The 21,991-nt window shown below is 37.1% G+C and overlaps 1 protein-coding gene across 1 annotated transcript in view; it reads left to right on the top strand.

Annotated features, from left to right (window-relative positions):
• Window positions 1-21,991, top strand: part of HLCS (holocarboxylase synthetase) — a 91,114-nt gene that overhangs the window by 5,493 nt on the left and 63,630 nt on the right. The window contains exons 4-6 of the mRNA XM_028727146.2: window positions 206-1,167; window positions 1,686-1,868; window positions 20,815-21,086. Of these exons, the coding sequence (XP_028582979.2) occupies window positions 206-1,167; window positions 1,686-1,868; window positions 20,815-21,086 (1,417 nt within the window). The remainder of the gene's footprint in view (window positions 1-205; window positions 1,168-1,685; window positions 1,869-20,814; window positions 21,087-21,991) is intronic.

Here is a 21,991-nt window from a genome sequence, read left to right as displayed (position 1 = left end):
TAATTTTTTACCAACAGCTGCTCCATTGCATCATCATGATAACATAATGTTATATTGCATTGCAAACATGCTGATAGTAAAATGGAGACATGTCATCACAATTATTTAAGATTAGAACACCAGTTTAAGCTTATATTAAAGGCAGCATTATTCAACATTGCCATTATTATGCATTCTGTTTAATAACTTACTTTAAATATGTCAGCTGTTCACTTACAGAAGTCAGCGCTGGAAGAGTTAGAACAACTGGCTCCAAATACCCAAAAAGAGGGAAATACTAATAAGATGCCACTTGGTGAACTGACTCAAGGGTCTACTTTTAAGACTGATGCTAAACCAGAAGAGGAAGCTCTTGATTGTGCAGCAGGTGGCGATCAAGAAATGCAGAGATCAGCATGTAAATTGCAGAAAGTAAATGAACATCCTGAACAACTTGAGCAAATATCTGAAAAGGAAACGGGAACTGGTGAACATCACCACCTTCATCTTTCCAGCTGTCATGAGTGCTTGGAACTGGAGAATAGCACAATTGAGTCAGTTAAGTTTGCCTCTGCAGAAAACATTCCAGATCTTCCTGATGATTATAGTGGCAATTCCGAAGATGTTAGTGATAATCTGGCAGGAAACCTGAAAAGGGTAAACCTTACTGGGAAGCCTCCTAATATTTTAATTTACGTTGGTTCTGACCCTGGAAAAGTGAAGTTTGAGGAAATAAAATCACTCATCATGGAATGTGTAGATGTTAATGCTTATACAGTCTACCAGTTGTTAGAGAATCAAGTTATGAGCGTTCCATGGCTTGACAATGCATTGCTGTTGATTGTTGCTGCATCACACCCCATTTCAGATGATGTGTCCAAACAATTTCTTGCTTTTATGTCAAAAGGTGGGAAGATTTTGGGACTTGCTTCTTCTTTCACTTTTGGTGGAATACAGCTAAAAAGTAAAGATGAACTGATGGGCAAAATACAGGACATCGTGTTTTCAACAGCAAAGAGCAAAGAGGTTAGACTAAATATTCTAGCTAGTGGGAAAGTTTTCGAGAGAGAAACTACAGAAGAATTAAGCCCCATGAAGCTACTAGGTTACTTGGAGAGTCCAGATAAAGATATGGTGATTGTCCATCTGCCCTATGGAAATGGTGGTGGAGAAGCCATTCTTTGTCAGGTATGGTAGACATAAGTTTTGTTTGCAAATGTTTTTCTCAATGTTTTTTTAAAGAATCCTGCTTTCTAGAAAATGACAGATTTGTAGGCAGATAGATTTTCCAAGAACATGTCTGTAAGTCTGCACTATAGCATTTCCACTGTTCCTTCTCTAGTAATAAAATTCCATATTATAGCCTCTTCATAAAATGCAGTATCACCCAGTTCCAACATTCAGATTAAGTGATCTAGCATTTAAATTAATTTAAATTCTAGGCTGTTGGAAAAAATATTTTTGGGCTTTTTTTAAACAAGATCAACAGTGATCTTAGCAAGTAAATATTCATTTTCACTGTAGTACCATTTCTGCTTTATTGTGTTAATGTGTAGTTGCTATTAAAAACAACCCAAGTAGCTGGTGATTGAAGATTATCAAGGTGCATCAGTGTAGTTGATTATGCAGTTAATGTAGTAATCCTGGGTTTTTAAAAGTGACTTTTAATACATTTGAAGGGTAATATTTCTGCCTTGTATTCACAGGCACATTTGGAAGTGAATGTCAAGGGTTTGTCTACTCAAACAAAGGATGACTTCAATTTGCTCAAAATGAGCAATGCCAAAAGATATGATGTTCTTACCGAAATCCTGACACTACTTCATTTGAGCTGTGATTTAAGTGAAGTTCCCCAATTAACTCCTATTTACTTGCTCTCATCTGATAAGGTGAGCCTTATTTAATTGTATTCAATTTAAAGGCAGCATTCAAAATGCCCAGTTGCTCACTTTACTGTGGTTTCTTTCATACAATATTTTATTATTGGACAACAGTATGTCTTTGACTGCGTTAGTAATTGGGCATAATAAAGAACTTAAGTCTTGTGGAATAATTTTGCGAGCTATAGAAACCAGTGTTCCTTTTAACAGGCAGAAGTTAATGAACAAAAATACATAAAAAATAAAAGAGAGAAGGCTTGCAAGTATATTATGACTGAAGTTTTAGTGAACTGGAGCGCTTCCACAGCAGATCTTAAGGTTTAGGGGAAGAAACACAATCGGCATGAGAAACAGGTTGGAGTTCAGCATATTCAAGATCAACTCAAGAGTCCACTTCATCAAATTCAACTTATATCTGAAGTGAATTCTATGTTGTGAACGCTTCATCCCATAATAAATTTGTTAGCCTTTAAAGTGCTACATGACTGCTGTTTTTGTTACAATAGACTAACACAGCTATACCTTTTTTGGAGTGGGGTCCTTGATGCCTTTTACTTCTGTGTGTTGTGGAAGCTTATATCCACAGTTTACAAGTTTTATTTTTCCGTTGACTGAGTTTCTCGCATTTTTATGGAATATGATTTTATATAATCTGAAATGCTTTTCTGATTGCTGAGCTAAGATTGAATCATTACGTCTACACATTTTGAAATGTCTGAATAACATGACAGTAATTTAGATGTGATTATGAAATTTTAGTCCATCATTCACTTGGTTTCAGTAAATCATGAATACAGTAGACAATAACATCAAATATATTAAATATATACTGATAATAGCATTAAAACAATGCTTTAATATGTTGAATATGTGCTTATATATGCCCATACAGTAACCTATACATAACTTATTTCCTATGATCCTTCTTGTGATCAAATCATAAGTATCACAATCTAAAATGAGGGAATGGTACTATCAGACTGACAGTATGCCTTTGCAGTTAGCTTGGTGCAAGAGTAGAGGGGGTGTTCCTTGGGCCAACTTAATGAAATTAATTTGGATTCTGGCAAAACTTGTTCCTTTGCATCTATCTCTTGGAAAGCTTTTTAAAATTATTTATATCCAGCCATACTGTCTTTCTGACTTGTAATTCAATCACATTTTGGAAATTAATGCTTGTTTAATATAGGTATTTATTTTCAATGTAAATAGAGTTTCAGTTGAATTTGAGAAGGTTTTTAATCTTTAAAGGCAGTGTAAAATATTTAAATGACTGAATAAATTATTCAGAACATACTGTGTACAAATCTAAACTAGCTCATTTCAGTGTCTGCTTATACAGTTTTCTAGCACTTTTAACATTTATTATGGGTTTTGGAGGAAGAAACATTATGCCTCTGAATGCCAGTTGCTGGAAGTCACAAGTATGAAGAGTGCTCTTGCACTCATATTCCACTGGTGTGCTCCCCATTGACATCTGGTTGTTACTGGGTTAGATCAGCCTTTGGCCTAAGTCTAATAAGACAACATTTCTTGTCTTGCCACAAGATGGCACTTCTGAGCTGCTTTAGAGCTTAGGTTTGTCCTGTTGAAATAGTGAATTTAATAAAAGTGATTATGTTTGCCTTAGTCAGACACTGGTTTTTAGGACTTAAACCTAAAGATTGGACTTAAAACCAAACTTAAGCAGCTCAGGGAATTCAGAAGATAGGTTTGCAGCAAATTGCACTGAAAATAATATTTACATTTTAAAAATTCTTGATCCTGGGTTCACTTTTCATTGCATAATTTACACAGGAATAGACCTATAGCATAGGTGTTCTAGGAGATTATAACCTGCACAGTAATAAAACAATGTTCCCAAATTTCAGCTATTATTATTATTTACAGTCCACAGTTGGGCAATATATAGGGACCAACCCAAGTGTCATGAAGGCATAGCAAGCTTTCAACTTGTCCATAATTCTTCATCAAGCAAAATTCTACACAAAACAGGGGGTAAGGGGAACAAGGAAAAATAAAGAATGAAAAATTAATTTGATGTTGTAACCGTGGAGTCAGTTTGTAGAGTCAGTTCTAATATGGAAATTAATAGGCCGAATAATTTCCACTCAGTGCTACATAGATCATCTTACACAGTTAGGATTCTGGGATACAGAAGCAATGGCTGCTCCAGATTTCTGAGAAATTAAAGTTTGACTCGTAACAGATCTGTCTAGATTCTTATAGAACACACAGGTTGTTGGGTAGACAGAAGTAAGGATAAACACTAGCAAACTGTTCTATATAAATGGCAATTGCAACCAAATTATACAGTAGCACCTAGTGGTTGAAGGGGATGGTAATCTCCACATGTCAAGGTCCATTGTCAGGTAGTAGAAATTCATCTTTGTCTTGTAGATTTCCCCCTGAATGGCTAGGTTACTATTTACCATCCTCTTTCTGCACACAAAAGTGCCTGGGGAGAAAATATCCCAAGAAATCAACTGATTTTTGTTTAGTGTGCCCCCCCTTTTTTTTTTTTGTTTCCAAGTCAGTGCAATATGTTGAAGTAAAAATGTTCCATGGGTTTTTCAAAATGAAATTTTAACCTGGGAAGCAGACTTCAGTGATGGTTTAGGGATTTTACTACCCCCAATATATGTTAGATTTTTGCTTGAGGAAGTAAACTGTCTCCAAAGCCGCTTGTGTAATTCTTTTCGTTTCAGTTCATAAACACACACTGGTTGCTTCTATTTTGGATGTCTTCCATTAAAAATTGCTCCCTCCTGTCTTTTGCTACCTCTTTGCCCCTGAAGATGTTGTTTACTACAAACACACATTGAGGGGGAAATAGCAGTTAGGTCAATTTCAGGAGAAAAGTGGTGTGAGGTTGCAGTCTGGATCATAGAATTGTAGAGTTGGAAGGAACCACAAGGGTCATCTAGTCCAACCCCCTGCAATGCAGAAATATTTTGCCCAACATGGGTCTTGAAACCACAGTCCTGAGATTAATGTTCCATTAACTGAACTATCACACATTCCAGATCAAGGCTCAGTGGCTGCTTTTTCTTCAAAATAAAAGCAGTTAGGTTAAACAAATGTGCTTAAGCAGATGACTACTGTTACATCTAATTTGGCCCTAATACAATAATGTCACAAACCTGCTATATTTTATTTTTAGTTGAATGGAAAACAAATGCTACATGTATAGCTGTGTCAGCAATATATGCTTGTGCTTGCAAGTATTAAAGGCTGAAGGAGGTGCAATCTATTAACCTCTTACTGTAGCAAGCCAGTAGAAATCATTACAATGAATAATTGATTCTCAAATAGCTTTGTTCTTTTTTCAAGTACGTACATATCAATGTTTTTTCTGTCAAGGGTAGACCTGTAAAGCTCATTGTACTTCATATATTGTTCAACCTTTTTCTTGTATTATCCCATTTTTATTTTACTGTAAATTAAATGCAACAGGATTTTTTTAGTTTAGTTTAATGCATAAAAAGTTTGCACACCAAAAAGAGTAAAGTATGTTTTAAAGGTTTTTTTGGTAAATTATTGAAAATACATCAACTGGACATGTCAGCCACATCATTTTGGCATGTTCAGTCCTCATTGGGATGCTTAATAATGTTCGTACTTCAGGAAATAATTAGGAATTCTCTAACCAGCACTTGAAGAATTGAGATATCTGTACAGTCATACCTCGGTTGAAGTAGCTTCGGGATGAATAATTTTGGGTTGTGCTCCGCGGTGACCTGGAAGTAACGGAGCGTGTTACTTCTGGGTTTCGCCCCATGCGCAGACGCTCAAAATGACGTCATGCGCGGAAGCAGCGATACGCGCAGTCGCATCTTACGTTTACTTCAGGATGTGAATGGGGCTCTGGAACGGATCCCGTTCGTATCCAGAGGTACCACTGTATAATATACAAGTGGGAGCCTGAAACACAATGTTGCAGTATGGAATGCTACTTTTTGTAGTCCCAGTCAATCCGTTCCATTGCCTCATGGTCTAGTTTCCTTAGGTGTCCAATATTTTCATCTTCATTCTTTTTAAAAAATTGTTCCCTCTTAAATTTGGTTTTTTCTAATCTTCATGGACTATCACCTATCTTTTATAATGCTGTCATATTTTCCCAAGTCTCAGAAATAGTTTGCTATTGCTGTTTCTGTCAAAGACCTACCACAGTTGTAAGCCTTAGGTCTGATTTTAAATTTTACATGCCTTTCAAATCCGGTGTCTCTCAACATAGCTGTCAACTTTTCCCCTTGCGAGGAATCCTATTCGGAATAAGGGAATTTCCCTTTAAAAAAGGGAAACGTTGACAGCTATGCTCTCAACATTCTGATATCCCTGCTATCACTTTTCATGTTCAGAAATATTACAACCTTCTCCCCCTACCTCAGACCTAAGTTTGTTTGGAATGTGGTGAAGGGAAGAAGACTCAGGAAAGTCAAATTGCTTTGCTTGCATAATTTTGGATGAATCCATTGTCAAATGCCAACCTGACTTACTGATCATCCTTCCTTTTTACCCACCCCTTTGGGTAAGGAGACTGAGCAGACTGCAGAATCAATATTGTCTCCTTCCTAATTCCCCATATTCGTCTCCTTGGGTCTGTGCAAAACCCTCAGTGGTTGTTGTTCATCCTCAGACTATCCTAATTATTCATGGGTAGTCCAAGTCTCCCCCCCCCCATCCCAGTTTTAGTCTCCCCTCCCCTTCTTTTAGGATATTTTACACATCCCCCTTTAAAAGCCATGTTTACTGTCTGTTCCTGAGCTCCACCTTGTCACAACTAACTTTTGCTCTCACACATCCACTTTATTGATAAGGAGACTGAGGCTTCTGAGTCATTTAACTGATTTATTTTATTTAAAATTAGTTGTCCCTCTTATTCAGTCAGTCAAGGATGCTCTGTAAACTTACACAGTATGGCAATTTTGGTAATGGCTAACTGAAGAAAAGGTCTTGTTAGCAAAAATCATAATACAGCTGAATAGTGGGAGATTCAGGACAGATTAAAAGTACTTCACACGATGCATTGTTAAACTGTGGAATTCCCTGTCACAAACTGTGGTGGTGGCCAGCTTGGTTTTAGGATTAAATACGTCATGATTATGGCTTTAAGTTACTCCCAAGATCAAAGGCAGCATGCCTCTGAATACCAGTTGCTGGGGAACAACAGAGGGAGAGGTCTATTGCCCTCACATCTAGCTTGTGAGCTTCCCATTGGGATCAGATGCGGAGGAAAGATGCTGGACTAGCTAGGCCTTTGCTCTCATTTAGCTACTTTTCTTACGTTCTCGATAGTGTGCTGCTATAGTAGTAATAGCAACATTTTGCTCAAAGTGCTTCATTTACTTGATCTGTATTCTGATTCTGTAAAACAGCTTAATATTAGCGATTTATGCAAGACTTCTAACAAATCTTCATGTCTGAAATATTCTATATCACCTGTTATCAGACATTACATTTTCTTCATTGAAAAGTCTGGCCCATGTTGGTGTCTATTGTTACATTTTTGTGGCAATGCACTGTTGTTCTGCCTCCTGAATTGTGCTTCACTATGTTTAAATTTTTAACTTGAGGTAACTGTGTTAGCTTTCTTTTATGGAAAAAAAGGAAAGGACTGATTATGATAACTCTTTTCTGTAGTAAAGCCCATTCATTGTCTTCATTATGTATGTATTCCTGTAACAAAATCAGCATCAATGCATTCTTTGTGTCTAATTTTTAGAAGGCTTTTTGTTTTGCTGAGAGAGTGCTGTTGTTGAATTGTGTTTTGACCTACTTTTTCATTCATGTTACAAACTAAAGACTGGAAATGTGAAATGTAAGGGTGACAATTTGACCACATTCTGAGACTTGAATATGTTCACAAGTTGCAAAGCCCTTAATTCAGATTTGTCCCTAGCATTGTGGACCATATGTTCACAGAGCGTTCCATAGTTGGCGCTGGAAACATTCTGCATGTTCTCTGTCTCCATGAAAAGTTGTGGGAATCCACTAATGCAAAGTTCTCAGGTTTATTGACTGCAAAGGTTGTGTGGGAAGGGCTATAACTTTGTCTTGAACAAATTTACTTCAAAATAAGCCCTCCTGAGTACAGTTTGACTTAAAGGTAAGTGTGCTCTGAATCTCACTTTAAGCCACATCATTCTATCCCCCACCCCGCACTTACTGACTTACAGTATTCTTATATTGCCATAATGTAGAGACTCAAAACAACATCTGAAGTCTGGCAACAGATTGCTTTTTTAATACATGATACCTGAACCATCTGCACTTAGAGTAATTAAAGAAAGTGACTGTTTTGGATTCAGTTTCAACCTTAGAAAATGTCACAGAAAATATCCTTTTGAGTCTCAGAGTTATAGGGGATTGGTGTGAAGCAGGTGGGTGGTTTTAAATATATAGACTCTGTGTCTTATAAAGTATACTCTGGAGAAACTTTTCAATTTGGCAGTAGTTTACTTAACTATGACATCAGCTGCAAAGATCTGGCAAAAAATGGAGCATTTCCAAACCTGCAAATGTTTTTTTTACCCCTTTAGTGTGGTTTCTAGCTAATGTACATAAGAGACCTGGATGTGTGTGGAAGGTGGCATCTTCCTCAATGTTATGAAATACTGTCACATTAACATTGTTAGTGCATTGTCATATAATCTGATAGTCAAATAAAACCTCTGGATCCTTCTAGCTAAGTACGAGAATGTTTGTATTTTGCTTTAGCAAAGAAAGCAGATGGCAAAATCTTACTATGGTTAACAATATTAGCAAAAATTAAAGTTGGACTTTAAGTGTTAGGCAGAAACTTTCACTTTTGATGGTTTACCTATATTGCTGAATGTATGATGAATTGTTTGACTCAACATTTAAGAAAACAATGGCTACCAGTGCTAAGACACCACTGAAGTCTGAAATAAATGCCATCAATCTTTTGAAGGTGAGCATTAAAAGGGTTTGTATATGTTTCTTCACAAGCTAAGGAAATGGTGGATGTGCAGATAAACTAACATAACATGTTGCTGCTAGGAAGGCATCAGGAATTAAAATGAGTAACACCTAAACAGCAGTTCTAAGATTAAGGCAAACATTGAATTATTTGAATCAGTTTTCTAATTGTGCACAATTAGAAAACCAGAGGTACAAGTAGGTATATCTATTTTAATTGCCAGGTCTTACCATTATGAGCATTCTTGTGATTACTTTCTTTACTTTTCAGTGTCTTATCCCAGAATGGGTATGAAAAATACTAAGATATGTATAAAATACATCAATTAGTACACTAACCTAATCCAAGCAGGGAAAGATTCTGCTTAATGCTTCAGATTGCTTTGTGTCATAGGCTGGTTAGCACTTTACCTTTTTAGTCACTGAAGGTACAATGCAGTGCGGATCCAGAAAGACAGGGGCATCCAACTTACTTATTTCTAAGATTTATATATTGCTTTTTATTACTAACATTTTGTGGGAGGAATTCAAGTGCATACTGGAAATTTAGGTATGTACAATTAAAAATAGGAAAGACACTTAAAAGTGTGGGTTGAACAAATGGTTAATGGGAGGATGTGTGAACACACTGCAAGTAAATCAGGATGAATGCTCACTGTTTTATAACTGCCCAATAAACAAATCAGAACAAATACTCACTAAAGACCAGATGCAGTCTACTCACCATGTAAGCTTTGTGTAAGCAAATGCTGGGCAGATGCTGAATAAACAGGAGGAGACCAGAACAATTAGTAATCTTAATTAAAATAAAGTAGGGTGGCGCTGTGGGTAAAAGCCTCAGCGCCTAGGGCTTGCCGATCGAAAGGTCGGCGGTTCGAATCCCCGCGGCGGGGTGCGCTCCCGCTGCTCGGTCCCAGCGCCTGCCAACCTAGCAGTTCGAAAGCACCCCCGGGTGCAAGTAGATAAATAGGGACCGCTTACTAGCGGGAGGGTAAACAGCGTTTCCGTGTGCGGCTCTGGCTCGCCAGAGCAGCGATGTCACGCTGGCCACGTGACCCGGAAGTGTCTCCGGACAGCGCTGGCCCCCGGCCTTTAGAGTGAGATGGGCGCACAACCCTAGAGTCTGTCAAGACTGGCCCGTACGGGCAGGGGTATCTTTACCTTTACCTTTAATAAATCACAAGTAGACAAGCCTCAAGTTTTCATTTAAAAGGAAAACAGTAGAAGAATAAGCAAGTTTCCAAAAGCACAACAGAGAAGCAAAATCAAACCTTTCTGTTCTTCCCTATCCAGCAGGTGCATCTGTCTTGCCTGCCCATCAACATCCCCCGATATCAGTGTAGGGACAGAATGTTTTAGTAGCTTGTATACAGGTCCATGTCATACAAGGTTTTTCATTACAGAGGGATTCAAAATTCAACTATGATTGAAATAGTTTATAGAGCATGTAATTGTGCCTAGCATGTGGCAGTGGTGGCAGCAAAAAAAGCCTACTGTGTTGCCACCACTGCATCCTGAAGTTGCTATGGAACACTTCTTAGGGTGGTGAAAGCTTTAGGCCCAGGAACATCAGTCCATTCCTACTCACTGAAGTCTATTGTGACACATTTGCCATGTGCTTTAAGAGCAATAGCACTCATTTCTGTTCCAGCCTTGATGCCACAGTTGATGTAGGTCTGGTGTAGGTTTCAATCTCTTGCTGTGGACAGGATTTAACCCCTCCTCATCAGCTGATAGTGCAGGTTGAATGCTGCTTTGGATGGCTTTGTGCTGCTATTCACTTCTGGGCATGCATGCAGCCAATGCGGGAGTTAAACCCTGCCCTTGACCAATCAGCTGACAGTTTGAGTGATGTCAGCTAATGGGTAGGTGAGCATGATTTGGAGGAAACAGCCTTGCAGGCCAACTTGGACTGCCTGGTGAGCCATGATTGACCTGTGAGCCCTGCTTTATAAGAAAACATAACTTCCTAAAAACTGCCTCATTTGTGACCTGAGGTTGGATTTTGATTGTGGTTAGCATATCTGTTCAGGGTTACCAGCAGAAGAAAGATTAACTTTTAAAAGCAGCAAGAGGAAAAAGGAAAGTTAATGGATAAAGTGGATCGTTAGCACATAATTCAAACCTTAAGCATGTACTTCAGAGCTACTTTAAATGTTACATACATTTGTGGAAAATATATTGGATATTGAAATACTGTTTTTATGCTTGTTTATGTTGTTGAAAAAGCATAGCAGCAAGTTTTATTGCTTAGCCATAGTCTTTTACAATTCTTGATGAAAACTTAGCATATGCATCTTGCAAATAAACCATAAATAGCAAAAGGTTAATAAAATCAGAAAATTTCCACTATAAAAAGTAAACAAAAATAAGACCATCAACAAATGAATAAGGTGTAGAATTAAAAAAACACACAAATTTAAACACATATTAAATTTTGATATGTATTTTTTAAAATTCCAACTACTGTATTGAAAGAATCTGCTCTCACGTGTTTGCTGCTACAGTATTTTGTCAGAACCATGATTGATCAAAAGTAAATCAATATAATGAACTATAAGTCTTAAAATGATTAACATCCTAGGAACTAAAGGAACCAAGATGAACTCATTGTTTGACTCCCTGCATATAAATCAAACATTAAAAGTAGAATAAATAATCATGAATAGTTTTTTTAAAAACTACTAAAATAGCTGAATTCAAAACAGTTTCAATTCACACTAACCTTGAACTGGAAACTTATTTGTACAAAAGAGATGCAGAAATCTCCAGCAGGCCAGATTCTCAGACTGGGCAAAAAGAAAACCTCAGTCTTTATCCCCTTCCAAACTGCTAAGCAAACTAAATAAACAGTCAGTCCTTGGCCTCTGTACTTAGAATTGAATTCAAATAATTGTTCTTCCCCTGCCACCTCCACCACAAGCAGCCATATAGCCTTCAGGATGCTCTGCAGCAGATTGCTTATCAAGGTTCTCATAAGGTTGAGGTGGGGTAGGGAGAACAGCTACTGCAGCAGCTCTCTCCTTCCTTGGAAGTTTTTAAACAGAAGTTGTATGACCATCTGTCATGGATGCTTTAGCTGACATTCCTGCATTGCAGGAGGTTGGACTAGATGACCCTTAGGGCCCCTTCCAACTCTTTTAAGATTTATGATTCTATACTCTCATACAAAAAGCCCTGAAAGGCTAAACAAGAACAGTAGGTGACAGATTGCATTATGTGGTATGCACAAAACTGTCACATAATTAAGTGCAGATTGCTTGAACACCTGTCATTCTGCTTACACCCATAGATATGTATGTTTTAAGTACCGTAATCCACTTCATCTTAGAATTTCTTATAAAGAATATTGCTTTATTATTAGTGCTATTTAGACCAATCTACCTTTCATTGTTCATTATTCTGAGGAATTACACTGCTAATTCCTGATATAATGAAATAATGGAATTTATGCTTTAGCTGAAAACATAAGGTAATTTAATTTATGACTTAAGTGAAAATAAATGCTATATATAAATACCTGCTGTTCTTTAAAAGTTGTGGCTGATACCAAACATTAAAACAGTTCTGTTGCATCTTCTGCTTGGCGCATTATTGAAGTTTGTTTTAAGAAAATACCATAAGATGCTTTGCAACCCAAATCCTATAATGGAAACGTTTTTAAAGTGCAAATTTAAAAATATATTGCTATGGTGGAATGTTCCAAGACAACCTATGGGCTATGATGTCATTAAAATTGCTGCAGTAAAGAATTCAGTATACATGGCTTTTGTCAATGACTGATAGCTTTTTCAGTACTGTGAAATGCTATTATATTTTGCTGGAATAGCTGTGGCAAACTTAATCCTATATGGTGGCAAGTCTGCAGTTTTTATGACTGAAAGAGACATCACTAACAGACTAGCAAAATGTTTTAATCTTCTAAAAGGTCTAAAAACATTGGTTACATTCTGTTTATTGTGACTACTTGGTAAAAATAATTTATTTCTGAAATACTGAAAGGAAATCAGCAATTGCTTTCATATTAAACTACTGCTCATTCACATACAGGAGGTTTTTTCCAGTAGACTTTTGGGCATTTCTGACATGAACATGGTACTCTCTTTATGTGAGAGAGTGTTTTCTTATGCATGAACGGTATTAATTTTTTATATTGTATGTTTTCAGCTTAGGATGATGTTTAGCCTTTGACCTAACCACTTTCTTACAATAAACAGTTTGTTGATGAGAGCAGCTGCTAAGAAGATTGCTTCCAGACTGTTCTCACAGCACTGAGTGAGAGAAAAAGTAAAGCAAAGTGCACCTTACAAAGGGCAGGCATTGCAAAATTATATTCACTGTGCTTGCATTATATTATATCAACATTTCTATATTTATGCATTGAAATACTTGGTAGCAGAGTGTACAACAGCATAGTTGTGTGTCTTCAAAAATAAGCTACTGAAAATATACTTCTATTTGCAATGATTCTGGAGTAGAACTTGGATGCAGTGGTAGCTGGGAAGTTGGTAGAGATTTTCTTCTAAATTATGAAATTGTTCCAATTAGTACATGAGGGTGTAGTTGGAGAGATTTCTTGATGCCTGGAATTCTTGGTTTGGAAAAAATGTGAACAAGTGGGACATGATAGAGGTGCATAAAACCATGCATGTATGGAGAATGGCATACTTCCTCTCTCATACTGTACAGTGTAATTTGCTGCAACAGATTTGCTGCAACAGATTATGGTGATTGCTAGGGATGTACAAACTTCCCACCATTTTTTCTCACATAGATGCACATTCTTCTAGTATTTTTTCATTCTGCAATGAGTTTATTTTACCCAAGTCTTTCTTCAGGTGTGTCATGTGGAAATAAATTATTTTCAAATACATTGGAATACATATACCATGGAGTACAATAGACATGCCTCATCCATCAACATATTTGCAAATCAAAACCTTCCACATGTGTTTCCCTTCAAAGCTAATGAGTTTCCAGAGAGGTAGTCTTTTGTAGCAAAACAAGCAGTCTTGTGGCGTGTTAAAGATGAAAGTTAATGAAGTTGCTAATCACCCATCACAAAACTATATGTAGCTGCAATTTTGACCATGTCTACTCAGTATGTCCAATTAAATTTAATGGGCCTTACTCCTAGGTAAGTGAGATTATGTTTGCAGCCTATCTCAGTAAGCTTGAGAGGATTGAAGCTCATGTTACTCACAACATAGAGGTGTTTTTTATTAGAACATTTATTTCTTAATTGTATATTCAATACAGCAAATGGTCATGTATTTGCATGTGCTAAAACAGTGTTGAAGCTAATTTATGTTTTAAACTGTTTATAGTAATTTTTTGTGTGTGCCAATGTATTCCTGCTATGTGAAGAACAATAATGATTTTTTTCAGTTGAGATTTGACTGGGAGTAGGGCAAAAATATTTTAAGATTTGAAAATAATGATTAAGAGGGTGGATGGTAAAAAATGAGCGGTCAAATCCAGATGGTTCTTCCCACATTGACAAAGAAGTTTGGACTTTAACCGAGGGCACAGATAAAGTATACAGCTAATAAAAGAGACCACTTCTTTCCATGTGAAAAGAATAATAATGAATAATGGTCATCAGCCCAATGTCCACAGGTACCATGATGCCCATGAAGGCTTCCAGTGGTACACCAATCAAGCAGACCCAGACTATGAGCTTTAATTTTAAAAATCAAGTCTCTAGCCCAAGTTATGGGGGGAAATGTGCAGGTACCATCTAAGAGATTTATATGAAATGTGAGTGAATACCTTGTATGGTTTCCTGGTGATGCAGGATACTCTGTGTTGTCATTAGATGGCAACAGCACCTGTTGGTTTTTGTGTGTGTGTATGTGAGAGAAAGAGAGTGCGCCAAAGAGCGCACCATATTCAGGAGTAGCAAACTGTAGCTGACTTCTCATGATAAGCATACGGTTGTTGGTGGGGTTATGGTTGTCTGTCTAATTTTGTGTATTGCCATGCCTCTCTATAGCAGCCATTTTCTGACTGACACTCTCAGCAATCTCTCAAAACTTGCTCACAATCCAAAAAAGTTGGCCACCCTTGGAAAAATGTACTCTGTTGCATTTTAAAATCCACAGGAGAACATGGATTAAGACTGCAATCTTAACTCCACTTACCTGAGAGTAAGTTCCATTGAATTCAGTGGGAATTATTTCTGAGTGGGCATGGTTAGGATTGCAGCCTTAGTGCATATAGGCTGTTTCCCAGCAACAAGCAGCAACTTATACAAAGTCTAATAATAATAATAATAATAATAATAATAATAATAATAATAATAATAATTTATTTATTTATACCCCGCCCATCTGGCTGGGCTTCCCCAGCCACTCTGGACGGCTTCCAACAAAATATTAAAATACAGTAATCCATCAAACATTAAAAGCTTCCCTAAACATGGCTGCCTTCAGATGTCTTCTAAAAGTCTGGTAGTTGTTGTTCTCTTTGACATCTGGTGGGAGGGCGTTCCACAGGGCGTGTGCCACCACCAAGAAGGCCCTCTGCCTGGTTCCCTGTAACTTGGCTTCTCGCAGTGAGGGAACCGCCAGAAGGCCCTCAGTGCTGGACCTCAGTGTCAGGGTAGAACGATGGGGGTGGAGACGCTCCTTCAGATATACTGCACTGAGGCCGTTTAGGGCCTAACACTTTGAATTGTGCTCGGAAACGTACTGGGAGCCAATGTAGGTCTTTCAAGTCCCGTGTTATGTGGTCTTGGCAGCCGCTCCTAGTCACCAGTCTAGCTGCCGCATTCTGGATTAGTTGTAGTTTCTGGGTCACCTTCAAAGGTAGCCCCACATAGAGCGCATTGCAGTAGTCCAAGCCGGGAGATAACTAGAGCATGCACCACTCTGGCGAGGCAGTCCACAGGCAGGTAGGGTCTCAGCCTGCATACCAGATGAAGCTGGTAAATAGCTGCCCTGGGCACAGAATTGACCTGCACCTCCATGGACAGCTGTGAGTCCAAAATGACTCCCAGGCTGCGCACCTGGTCCTTCAGGGGCACAGTTACCCCATTCAGGACCATGGAGTCTCCCACACCCGCCCGCCTCCTGTCCCCCAAAAACAGTACTTCTGTCTTGTCAGGATTCAACCTCAATCTGTTAGCCGCCATCCATCCTTCAACCGCGTCCAGACACTCACACAAATTGTGAGGCACCTGTTGGACAAGAGCAAATATACATAAATGAATATCTAAATAGCATATATTGCAAAGCAATTTGAATGGCTATTCGATTTGCATATCTGTTTTTGCATGTTAAAGCATTTGTAGAGAATTAAGGTGGAAAGCTTTCATAGTAGGAGTCGGTTGTGATGGGGCTCAAGTGCGTAGGTGAAAGGAAATCTATTTTATGGTGCATTTTCAGTGGATTCCTCTGACATTCCTAGTTATTGTGTTAGTTTCATTGTAATATTTTTAGTGTTCTTTTAAATGTGTGTGCTTTTTTGTGTTTTTTACTGTTTCTCCTGTTTTTATTGTACATCACTTTGAGATGATAGTTTACAAGGCAGTTAATAAATTAATGATACTAATAGTGATGGTTACCAGCTTAGATGGCTTTAAAGGGAACAGAAGATAAAACTATCAATGGTACTCAACATGATGAATGGGTACTGTCTAATGTCTGTGAACACCAGTTGCTGGATAGCACATTGGAGTGATTGGTTTTGTGCTCATGTCCTGCTTACGGGTTTCCAACAGGCATCCGATTGGTAATTGTGAGAATAGAATGCTGGATGAAATGAGTTTTGGACTAATTCAGCATAGCTCTTTTTATATTCTTAGAAGGGTGTTCAGTTTGCCCTTATGCTCACTTTTGTTCTGCATTAATTTATGACAGCCTACAACAATAATTTTAAACAGGGCATTGTGAGGCCAAAGGCGCATTAATTGTGAAGAGTTTGCTATATGTCATAGTCACAGTTTGATAGGTTCTGTCTGGCAAATCCTTAAAAGTTAAATTTATTGCAATGTAGCTGTATTACCTGTAGAATCTGAATTTCCAAATGAACGAGTACTGAGGTTTGTCCTTATTTGCATTAATGCAAGCATGTCTGCCAACTTTATTAAAAACATAATTTGAGAAAAAAATAAAATATCTTTATCGGCTTTGTATATGATGTTAAACTTGTATTTCTGCAAACTTTAAATTACTATTTCTTATCATTATATGCTAAAACAAAATAGGTGAGAGGCAACCCTCCCACTTTCAGAGTTGCACTACTTAGCGGGGGGGGGGGGGGGCGTCATCCTAGTATAGGAATTCAAACTACTTTTTGAAATTTTTTTTGTGTGGTTCCTGGGATCATAGCAGATGTCACTTCTTTTTATCAGCAGACCACTTTCAAGTATTGACTGTGTTGGCGCTAGTGTTACCATTTCCTTTATTTTGGGTCACACGAGGCTCCTATTGCTACTGTTTTAGATTGTAGTTTGTTTGTGTTGGTATAATGACATGGAAGGTCTCCAAAGGACATTTGACAGTCTCACTTTTATATGTCTGGGTGTAATATAGCAAGTAAAGTATGTGTGCCAGTTCGGTTTCTTCATGGTGTTCAATTAAGACCCAGAGTGTAGTACTTAAAAAATAAAAAAACCAAATACATTATTGATAAATTTTTACCCTTTTCTAAATTTCAAATAAGGGTGATTCTTGAACCAAACTTTTTACAAGTGAAAATAAGCTAGAAAAATAACATTTTAGCTATATGAAGGTGTGATATTTATAAATTCAGTCATGTTAGAAACAGGTTATTCATAGTCTTCAATACACTGCTGCTACTCTGTGTATAAGTTTCAGTTGGCAGCAAATTTTAAATAAATATATGGTCTTATAGAATTTAAGTTCAAGCTATATGTATATTAAGCTTTATAGATTTTTGACAGTGTTCTTGTAAACTTACAAGTTACTATTTCAAGGATCTTTTATCTATACTAGATGTCAGCTATTATGAACTGTGTAAAAAATTTAATTGATTTCATATACCCATCCTCTACATGACCTTTTCCTAAATTTTGTAATATGTACTTCCTTATAATTTGTTTCTTTTTTAAAAGCTGTTTTTGATGTGTACATTACAAACATGTCAGAATCTGAATAGTATCCCTACTTTGGAGAGCTTTCTGTAGTTTTAACATGGCCAGATTTGGCACTTGATTAACAGTTACAGGGTGGGTGAGTACTTAATGCTTTCCTAACTTTCCATTCCTTTACTCCAGATTGTTTCACAATGGCTTTCCCCCCTACATGGTTCCAGTTGCATGTGTGCAAGAGTTACATTATTTTTGTCCTAGATCTTAATTCTTTAGGTTTAGTAATTCTATAGGTTCACTGCCAAAATGATCATGAAACATCCACAAATTGAAACATTGAAGTTGACGCTCATGCATGAGACTTAAAATCTATGCCTACTATAAAGCAACAGCTGAAATAGCATTTGTATTTTGTTTAAAAATATATATTGGACTTTATTCCTAGAAACCAAAAAGCCTCAGAGTTCATTGAAGTGAGTTTATGTAAGTTTATGTAACTATGGTTTGCTCCATGGCAGGGAAGCAGGAGAAAGCATATGGTGTAATGTAAGAACCTTAAGATTTCAGTTTGTTCATGTTTTCTTTGGTGACACAAGAATGAGATAATTTTTACTTTTCCATTTCATGTGATAAATGCCATGTGATGTCAGCTAATATTTACTATGTTAACGAAACAGATACCTTTTCCCTTGCATTGTTGAATGCTTATGGTATTGTTGGTATACAATTGACAAGAAATATATACATATGCAACTACCGAGATGAAATAGTACCTCCTGTCATGTCAAAAAGGAATATTGAATTTGACTCTGAAAGAGCTATCTAGCAGTCTAGTAATATGCAAAAAGTGGGAGCTATTACGTCACATCATCCTTCGGTATAACAAGTGGGGTATTGCAGACAATTGTCCATGTTACTAACAGTAGGCTTAATGGTGCAAAGTGAGTGCCCATGGCTTGCTTCAGATGTAATACAGGCAACCCTCTATTTATGTGGGGGTTACATTCCAAACCACTACACGCGTCAGTGAAATCACATATATTTGAAACACCATTGGGAAAAGCCTGCAAACACCCCATTCCTCTCCTGCCCCACCCCTTTTTGTTACTTTTCTGGTCACTTCCGGGTTTGACACACTGCACATGTGCACGGTCACACACATATTGAGCACGTGTAAATGGGGAAGTTGCCCATACACGTTTTAAAAGGGGAAAGATGGTTTAAATTTGTGAACATAAAGTCATTGTATAACACTTAAGATTATAAACTAAAATTTGTTCTTTTGGTAGGAGCTTAATAACTTACTTAAATTGAGCTGTCATTGATTCTACCAGTTTTAGGGTAGGTTGTTATTGATATAAATGCTTATGTATTTTTAATAGCAAAACTTTAAAGTGTTTGAAGAGTGCCACCTTCCTAATGATGATGATAATTTTATTATTTATACCCTGCCCATGTGGCTGGGTTTCCCCATCCACTCTAGGCAGCTTACAGCATATATTGAAACATAATAAAACATTCAACAGTAAAAACTTCCCGATACAGGGCTGCAAATATAAGGATTTGCTGTGATGGCACATTCAAATGCCAGCAGGTGTCTGTGTAAAACACAGTCCAAGCAAATGCATGCATCCTTAGCTAATTAAGCATGGTTTAATTTTAACACACATGGCTACTGATATATGTTTTGTGTTCTTTCTCATAATTTGATGCTGGCTTCTGTAATCATTACCAGGAACCTCGGTCTCACAATTGTGCTCTTTATGTGGCATTTCTGACAAGGTCTCAAGGGAATATAAGGTCAGATATTTGAACATTAGTACCAACACCTTTCATTTAAGTGGCCACTAGAGGCTGCCACAAAACAGTGCACACCTTGGTCTATAGCTTGTAAATAGTGTTAAGTTCTGAGTTCTGGAATCAAAGCACTTAGGTGTAGGGATTTTCTTTTCGTTCATAGCTTTGAAAAAGTAGTTTACAGACACACATATAGGTTTGTTTCATTTTTATTAATATTTATGTCTTATCAATATCCCTAAAAATAATATTATATTTCTGAGATAATGCTTAATAAAACTGGATATGGATTACTATTGGCAATGGTCTTCCCTTGTTCCATACATTTTCATATGCCAGTATATTTTAAAAGAAGCCTCTTTTTGACGCTAAACAAAAGCTCATGGATCTTGTGGATAAAGTAACAGAGAAGAAGGTAGAATGGGCTTGAACAACTACTTCACATTCTTTAGATAATGCTCTTTCCTTCAACAACTTAAAAAAGAACTACGTGTTAACATATTAAAATAGATTAAGATTAATAAGGGATATATTTGGCTAAAAAAACTAGTTTGAAACAAAAAAATATTTCTTTTTTGATGAAGTAAAGGGAATTTTGGCATGAAATTGTATTCATCATTTTTTCAATTGATTAATTGCTTGACACATACATCTCCAAGTAACATAAAAAATGTGAAAGCATAAAGGATTTGATAAAATCTGAAAAAGAACAATGCACTGCAGTAAAAGTCGTAAAAGAGACTTAACAAGTCAGAACCAACATTTCAGCAGCAAAAATGCTCCATCAGAAGGTGGTTTGACTTTTGTCCATCAAAAAGAGAAGAGATTATAACATGCCAGATTACAACATATAAACTACAATGAAATCCATCTATGACTAGCTATAAAACATCAGTAAAACATCACTAGATACTTGTAGATGCATTCAGACCATCATCAACATCCTTTTGGCTCAGGTAAAAACCTTTTTATGAACAAGCAGGTGATAAATTTTCAAGTAAATAAATAATACAATGGTGCATCAAATAATGGGGCACAAACTGTTTCAAACTGACTTTAAACCTCAATGAGCTGATAAGCATAAACTGTTGTTAGAAAACCTTATCTTCAAATAAATGATTCCTAGCTGATTTTTGTCTAATTTTGTTTTATGCCCAACAGGATGTCCATGGTTTATTTTTGGGGTGGCTTGAAAGAAATGTGAATGCAGAAGGATTAATCAGATCCAACATGGTGTCCCTCAAGTTTGTATCATCTTGCATCAAAGGAACAGAAGTAACACCCTCGCTCATGCCGGTAGTTACTGAGATGGAAGCTTTCTCATCCGAACATTTCAGTTTTGAGAGATACAGGCAAAATCTACATACAAAGAAGCTTGGGAAAGTAGTTCTCTTTGCTGAAGTTACATCAACCACCATGAATCTTCTTGATGGGTAAGCTTAGCTGTGATGGTGATAACTTTTTTTCTATATATTAGTTGGCAAAAACAAACATGTTCTGTTGGACTTCCCATACTCCCAATTTACTGAAAATAATTCTGGCATAGGAATACAGAGACCCTTAACATTTGACCAATTTGCTGAAAGAGGTTAGACAAATGTTAAACATATAAACTGTCATTCATTAATCAATATATATGCTTTACTACAGAGTCTATAGTACAGTTTTCCTGTATTAGGAGCATTAGATCCTCAGTCTTAGAGATGTAACAACACAAGCTTTAATTCATGACACAGCAGCTCAGGGGTGTTCCATGCAAGTATGCAGCTTTTCATGTTGCAGGGTGGCAGTTGTCTTTTGACCATGTGGGGTTGGAATGGTGATAGGGATGAGAAGGTCACTCCTTTTGTCTTTAGGATACTTTGTTAGAGTTAAGCTGTCTCCTAACTTCCAAAAAACTTATTTATGTGTACGTCCCTTCCACTGTGTACTCTTCCACTGGAAGAGGCCCTTTCCCCAGATGATTGCATGGATCTAGAATCTCCTTCTAGTGTTTGAAGGAGGTGGAACGTGTTTCTGCACAAGAAACTCAGAGCACAGAATCAGCCTTTTTCTAGCAGGAATTGAATGAATTTCTAATTTGAACTTGAACAAGTGGAGTTATAAGATTGCAACAGCAAATATATGTTGCACAGTTTCCAAGGTAAGCAGCTCCACATTTTTCCATTGTGATTGTTCTGAAACTGAGCTTGTGAAACAAAACTTTTTTTTTTAGCAAGCAGGCTAACATGCTGAACGTTTCTTGTTGGCAATTTTGGTCTGTATAAATCTTCGTTATTTTAAAATCGTTATTTTAGAATTTTGAATCACACCACCAGCATCACTGCAGTTGTGGTTT

This window comes from Podarcis muralis, chromosome 4 (assembly GCF_964188315.1).
Source record: "Podarcis muralis chromosome 4, rPodMur119.hap1.1, whole genome shotgun sequence".
Lineage (NCBI taxonomy): Eukaryota > Metazoa > Chordata > Lepidosauria > Squamata > Lacertidae > Podarcis > Podarcis muralis.
This window is presented reverse-complemented; position numbering and strand designations above follow the sequence as displayed.